General features: G+C 56.8%; 1 protein-coding gene across 1 annotated transcript; it reads right to left on the minus strand.

The window, feature by feature from the left end:
- Positions 1–254: 254 nt before the first annotated feature.
- On the minus strand, positions 255–6475 carry LOC104079307 (solute carrier family 2, facilitated glucose transporter member 1; the record flags this gene model as incomplete). Its single annotated transcript, XM_009581309.1, has 9 exons — positions 6453–6475; positions 6346–6415; positions 2400–2560; positions 1989–2229; positions 1468–1630; positions 1200–1387; positions 969–1073; positions 765–866; positions 255–458 (listed from the first exon to the last, which is right to left on the minus strand). Coding segments are annotated over exons 1-9 (1257 nt in total), but the record flags the coding sequence as incomplete, so codon positions are not given.
- Positions 6476–7432: the final 957 nt, after the last annotated feature.

Genomic DNA, 7432 nt, shown 5'->3' on the forward strand with positions numbered 1-7432 from the left:
CCGCCCACCACGGTCCAGGACCTGGGTCCTCCTTCCCTTTCCCACAACATCCCACGTGGAAGGGACCCACAGGGATCATCCAGTCCAACTCCCTGCTCCTTCCGCAGATCCCGGCCTCGGCCCTCTCCCGTAGGGGCGTTCACCCCACCAAACCATCGCGGTCCAGGTTTTAGGGCTCGAGATAAGTCACGCAACCCAACCGGCACTTGGCACCCCCAGCCCTCTTCCCACCGAGAGCGCCAGGAGGTGATTACCGCCATGTACTGGAAGCCCATGCCCACGATGAAGTTCGAGGTCCAGTTGGACAGCCCGGCAACAGCGAAGGCAGCGGGACGAGGGCCTTGGCTGAACAGTTCTGCCACGATAAACCACGGGATGGGGCCTGGACCGATCTCAAAGAAGGCCACGAACCCGAAGATGGCCACGATGCTGAGGTAGGACATCCAGGGCATTTGGTCCTAGTCCAAGGGAGAGAGAGAAGGTCAGTTCGGTGGGGGGGACACGAAACATCTGGCCATCTCAGGTGATGAGACCCAAGCAGGCGTGGTGCTGGCAGAGAAGCTGTGAGGTTTCTCCAGATCAGAGACTGGACTTCTGGGACCTCAAGAGAGATCTGGGCCGTGGGGAGCGCTCAGCCATCACCTCTAGGAGGACAAGCCCTCCCTCCTCTCCAACCAGACCTCCCCCTCCAAGCCACCACAGCGAGGGGCGGCGCGCAGGACCTCCTCCCAGCCCACCCGTCCCCCTCAACACCCATCGCTCACCAGTAGCGTCAGGGCAATGGTCATGAGCACCGCACACCCTGCCATCCCCGCCAGGCCGATGAGGTGGAGGGTCCTGCGTCCGGCTCGTTCCACCACGAAGAGCTGTCGGATGGAGACAGGCGTCCATCAGCACATCCCCTGCCCGGAGGAAAGGCCCCTTCTCTCCACCTTCCCTGGTGAGAGCTTGGTGGGCCCAAAACTCACCGAAACGACTGTGAAAGCCGTATTCACCACACCGGAGCCGATGGTGGCGTAGACGGGCTGCTCCACACCCGACTTCTCGAAGATGCTGGTGGAATAGTAGAAGACCTACAAAGGGCAGGGATGTCAGGTCTGGCATCAACCCACCACGTGATGCTGACTTGGACCCAGCACAACCCAAGTTCTGGGTGAAACAAGCTGAGGCCACGGCATCCAGGTCCCCCCAAAACTCACAGCGTTGATCCCCGAGAGCTGCTGGGAGAGCTGCAGGACGATCGCGATGAGGATGGGCTGACGATACATGGGGGAACGGAAGAGCTCCATTATGGTGGCCTTCTTCTCCCTCATCATTTGCCGGCTCTCCTCCTTCATCTCCTGGAGGTCGCTGCTGACGTCCGTCGTGCCCCGCAGCTTCTTGAGGACTAAGGGGAAGAGGTGGAGTCAGGAGCAGCTGAGGACCCTCCTGCGTGGTGGGACGAGCTCGGGGACGGGGGTCACTCACCGCTCTTGGCTTTGTTCTCCTCGTTGCGGTTGATGAGGAGGAAGCGGGGGCTCTCGGGGGCGAAGGGCAGGATGATGCACTGCAGCAGGGCAGGGATGAAGATGAACCCCAGGAGCAGCGGCCAGAGTGAGTCATTTCCCATGATCAAGTCCAAACCGAACACCTGCAGAGGAGAGGGGTTGAGCCAGCCTTTCCCAGCTCAAGCTGGACCCAACTCTGCTGCCCATGGGTGCACTACAGGCTTGGACACCCATCAGAGGGGCATGGACAGCTGTGTTGCTTCCAGGCCAACAGACATCGTATCACGATGCTGCCCATCCCAAACCTTAAGATCTCACAGCATCCCTGCTCTCGCTGAGCTCCAGGTCCATCCCTCCAGCCCCAGCTCCTTCTGAAGGACCATGCAGATCCACGGCACGGGCAGCGCTCTGCGCCGCTGCACTAAACCCCATCCTCTGCAGACCCTGATGAGCATCAGCAGCAAAGATGGGGAACCCCTCAGCCGGTTCTCCGGCACTTACCTGCGCGATGAGGATGCCCAAGACGATGCCGAGCTGGTGGAAGGTCCCCAGTGCACCCCGTAGCGCGGTGGGCGACACTTCGCCCACGTACATGGGCACGAAACCGGTGGTGAGGCCAGAGTAGAGGCCGATGATGAAGCGGCCGAGGATGAGCATCTCGAAGGAGAGAGCCATCTTGGAGAAACCCATAAGGACGGCGGACATGAAGGCGAGAATGTTGGACATCAGCATGGAGTTGCGCCTGGGGAGGGAAGGGAGGAAGGTGAGGAGGACCACGGGTGTCAGAGAGGCTGAAGGGGTGTCGGAAGAACCCAAACATCAGTTCTTGGCAGGAGAGAGGTGTCCCTGGGGTGCCAGGGTGGGGTGAGGCTGCACAACTCCCCGTTGGGGTACACCACGCTCGGTGCTCACCGTCCGAAGCGATTGACAAAGAGCCCCACGGAGAAGGATCCAATCATGCCTCCGACGGAGAAGATGGCAACGGAGAGGGACCAGAGCGTGGTGAGGGTGGCAGGGCTGATGGGCTCCTCGTATCGGTACAGCCAGGTACGGTTGTAGAAGTCCTCAATCACCTGCGAAAGAGGGGGGAGAAACGAAGCTCTGGGTTAAAACCATCCCCATTTCTTCTGCACCACCGGTGTTATGAGTTGCCCGGCCTCAGCCCGGCCACCTACAGGCCCTTGGCCGGTGAGCGCGGCTCACAAGACGATGCGTCACGGAGCCGGGAGCCGCCCAGCCGGTGGCTCGGTTCCAACCCAAGGGAGGAAACCTGATGGAATGCGCAAGGGAAATGCAGCCGGACGGGTTCTAGTCTCGCCCTGCCGAGAGAGGCTCGGCGTTGCCAAAATACCTCTTTCGCCTCGCCGGGCGGCCGCGGGGAGCTCACGCTCCTCCCCGGGGCAGGGGCGGCAGGGAGGGATGCCTCCATCACTGGAGGAGAAGCAACATGGTGGGGGGGAGATGGCAGAGATGATGGAAGAAGGTGAGGAAGACAGCAGGGTCATCCGGGCAGCTGATCAATTCCCATCCCCTTGGTCACTCCCCTAAATTTAATTTCTAGGGTTTTTTCCTGCAATACTTCCATAATGCAATACTTCTGCTCTAATTCTGCAATACTGCAATGCTTCCGCAACGCTAACATCGAAGACAGATGCTCGTTTTTAATTACCGTCTTCACAGGACACCCTTTTTTATGTATCTTACGTATTTTTAAAGCCAGCCCACTGCTGAAAACTTCAGCTAAATTATTTAAGGGTCACCCATACCCAAAACAAAAAAAGCAAAGGGCTCGATAACAGGCCCGACCAACCCTGGCTGGAAGGAGCGGAGATTTCGTGCAAGCAGGGGAAGCTGCTGCTGGACGTCAAGTGACCCAAAGACCTCGCTGCTTCAAAGGGTGTCGCACGCGCTCAGCTCCCGATTACGTGTTTGCACAATCGCACTTCGTTTTCTAGTTTTCTCATCGCTTCAAGCACAAACGAGAGCCGCTGGCAGAGGCAGCGCAAGAAATACACCCCGTGCTTCGCTATAAATTTCAATAACGTAATTTTTTAACTTGTTCCTCTTACAAAGCCCCTAAACCATTAGGATTTTAAGTGATTTTGTTTGCCTCCTGCTTCACCTGGAGGTTTTGATGCTTTGGGGGCTTTTCTCCCCTTTTTCTACCAAAACAAAGAATTGATATTATTATTATTTGGAGAACCCAGGACTGGCTCAGGCTCTCAGTGGGGGTAAGCAGGTCTCTCTCTGCACACACCCCACCAGACCTCGCGGTGCTTTAAATTCCTCCCTACCTTCCTCAAAAGCCTCCAGCTCTCTCCCCTTGAAGCAGAAAAGAATTAATCCAAGCAACAGCGGCTGCCCCAGCGCTGGCTGAGCCGGGCTGGGCTGCGCTTTGGCTTATCAAAAAATAACACCCAAATCCCCCCCTTCTGGCCCCCTTTCCTCCTGCAAAAAAGGATGGATGGAAAAACCCACCATGAACCGGTTGGTTGGGAGAGGAGGAGATGGAAAATTATGAGTTTAAAGTGAGAAGCATGAAAAAAAAAAAATTGCATTTCCCAAAAGTTGAGGGGTTTTGCCCTCTCTCGCCCTCATTTCATTTCAGGTGAGTGTTTTCTACCAGCCCTCGCCCAGTTTCGGGCCGTCCCCTCCACACATCACGTCTGCAAGCACCCCACAAACACCAAGCCGCTGTTTCAGCAGCGGGGAGGACTATATTAAGAGGACCACAAAACCGGCGATCAGCCCTCCGCCTGAGAAAGGAGCCTTTCTGCGAGGCCGCCGGCCGCGGGGAGCTGCTGCCAGCAAACACTGCTGCATTTGCATCGCTGAAGCCAGGGGAACGATGCATCCCAGTCCTGCACCCCCATGCATCCCAATCCGGCACCCGCATGCATCCCCATCACAGCCCCGATGCATCCCCATCCCAATCCTTTGCCCTGATGCATCCCCATCCCAACCCTGCGCACTGATGCATCCTAATCCCAATGCATCTCCATCCTACACTCTAATGCATTCCCATTCCAACTCCGATGCATCCCAATCCCGCACCCCAACGCATCCCCATCCCAATCCCACACCCCGATGCATCCCTAATCCCACACCCCGATGCATCCCCAATCCCAGTCCCACACCCCAATGCATCCCCATCCCAACCCTGCATCCCCAACCCCGCACCCCGATGCATCCCCACCCTTAAAGGTGGGATGAACCCCGGTGCCCAGAGCATCCTGCTACCCATCCTGCCCCCACTCGTGCCCCCGATACAGAGCACCCCAAATCCTTTCCCCCATTAGTTCTGCACCCTAAATGCAGCGTCACTCGTTGGGTGACTCGCCCCTAAAATACACGGCCCATCCCTGGCCTGAGCCCCAAGGGTTTAATCCTAAAACCCACGAGGGAAACTGAGGCAACACCCATCGTGGGGGGGTGGATCTTGCTTGGCTGGGGGTCTGTAGGAACCAGAGCTCGGTCCCCAGCTCCGACACGGTCCCTGCCCATGTCACCCAGAGCAGCATCTCCTGGGTCAGGAGAGGATGGAGAAAAGTCCTTCAGCCGTAGGGAAACCACGCGCCTCCTCGGGATGCGGGGGCCAGGCTCCGACGCAAGGTGGTAATTACAGAGTGCCTGCTCCCCGCGGTGCCGGAGCTCAGGGAAAAACGAGGGCAGATGCCAGAAAGCAGCTCCTCAGCATGTTTCCAGGGATTTCCCAGCTCGCCGCTGTTTCAAACACTGCTCCCGTCGCCCGTCTCCGGAGGAGGATGCTCGCCACCGGCCAAGCATGAACGTCACCAGCGTGGATCGGTACAGGGGTCAGGATTTTTTAGCAGGGCAATGCTTTTGGCAGACGGATGCGTGCACCGTGGCCATGGGTGCGAGCACCGAAGGTGCCGGTCGGGAGTCGCGGCCTCCAGCGGCGTGAAATCCCACTCGGGCCACTCACCGTGATTAAATACGACTTGACGCAACACCTTGAATAAAGGCAATTTGCATCTTTATTGCTCTTTCCACGCTGATGGCGGTCTGGGAAGTTTTTGCACGGGGTCTTCTCTCCCGCAAGGAGTTTTTTCGCGCTTGAGGCAAGATTTTGCAGCCCGTTCACTGGTAAAGGGGATTAATACCCTTGCGGCGTGAATCCTGCCTTGGTGGTTTTAATTATTTGGGATGGCGCACCAGAGGCTGTGACGATGCTCGGGGACAGGCTCTGCTCTTGGGCCCCGGTTTGTCCTTCGACACCTCACCCCGGCAGTTGAGCTTTACCCAGGGCACGTCGCAAGCACCACGCAGCATTTCTGAGCTAACATTTCCAAGCTTTTAACACCTCAAAAAGCCAGGTAATCCGGGGAAAGTCAAGTTTTTCAAGGCTCCCACGTACCTACGGGTCGCTGGAGGGTCTTGGCACTATGCTAGGGGAAGGAGCAAACACCTCCTGCTCTCCATCCCCCTTCGCACGCAGCCCGTCCCAATTGACCCTCTCTCCTCCCGGGGACGTCCTGCCCCCAATACTCCGGGATGCAAAGCTCCCATCGGAGCCATCATTCCCCGCTTTGAGATGACTCAAACCCTAATTAGCTCCCAGACCTTTGCTAAAAGCCGAGGTTAAAAGTTACGCCTGTCCCACCCGGAGAGCATCCTGCACGCGTTCCTGGGATTTTTCCTGGCAAAAACGCTAAGCAAGGAGGAAACTAATTCTCCTGGGAAGGCGGGAGCTAAATAACTCCCTCGCAAATCCCATTACAGGCAGTAAGCTGCCTAGCGGGATGTACTATTTTAGCCAGGCTGGCGGCGGATGCAGCTTTGGTTTTGAGGGGGGGGTGGAATTTTGCTACGGTGAGGTTGCTCGGCGCATGCTCACCTTCTGCGGGGCGTTGATAACACCGGTGTTGTAGCCGAATTGCAAGGAACCCATCACCGCTCCTCCCAAAAAAAAATGGAAAGAAACCCTTCCCCCCTCCTCCCAGGGCGAGCATCAGGCGAGCCGTCATCTACAGGAAAAAGGGGAAGAAAACAAAAAAGAGGGGTTAAACTTGGGGTCCCAGCTATGCCTGCCTCACCCCCCCACATCGGAGAGGTCCCCCAGCACTTCTCCCCAGGGAGCAGCAAGAGGAGGAGGGCCGCTCGTGAGCATGAATATGCAGGATAAAAGAGAAAACTTGCTTTTTTTTATGGCACCCACGTGGGCTAGGGAAAAAAAAAAAAAATTAAAAATACTGTTTGGGGCTTAAAAAAAATACTGTTTGGGGATTCCAGGAATTTTTTGCCTCTGGACTGGGGCAGGAGGTTTTATCTGGGCTCGCAGGGTCCCCTCCGAGGGCTCCACGTGACGCCCGGGCGGCCCGCCAGCGCGAGATGCTTTTGGGGACGCCACAGCGACGACGACGCAGGACGGCCAAGCATCGTCCCAGCACCGGCGCAAGGATGCCCTGGACAGCCGCCGCTAACGAAGTTTTTGCATCGGAGCCTAATTAACAGTCGCTAAGCAAAATCCCGGCTATTTGGCAAACCCTTCTCCCGCCTCCTCTTCCTCCTGCTTAAGCCAGAGCGACAATCGGATCCTTGTTTGGGAGCGGGGTCAGGGCAGGCCAGCACTTGGGCCACCTTCGTTAACGGCCCAATTATCCCAGGCAGGAGATTTTCCCGGCGCTCAGCTCCAAGAACCAGGATCCGACATTCCCAGTTAATCAGCTTTGGGATGATCCACGTGAAATTTATAAGCCCCTTATTTTGAGGGGGCTGAGCTTTCCCCGGTTATCCCAGGTACCGGTGCATCACCCCAACCCAGGGATGCTCCCCCAGCATCTCGGATTAATATTCCCAAGGGATTGGTGCCGGTCAGACCCCACCTAAACACAACCCCTAGATCAGGAGGGCTGATTACAAAGCAAACACACACAAAAAAAAAGGATATTTTCTTATTTAACAAGCATTTTGTTATTTTTTTT

This window comes from Fulmarus glacialis, unplaced genomic scaffold, assembly GCF_000690835.1.
Source record: "Fulmarus glacialis isolate BGI_N327 unplaced genomic scaffold, ASM69083v1 scaffold37817, whole genome shotgun sequence".
Lineage (NCBI taxonomy): Eukaryota > Metazoa > Chordata > Aves > Procellariiformes > Procellariidae > Fulmarus > Fulmarus glacialis.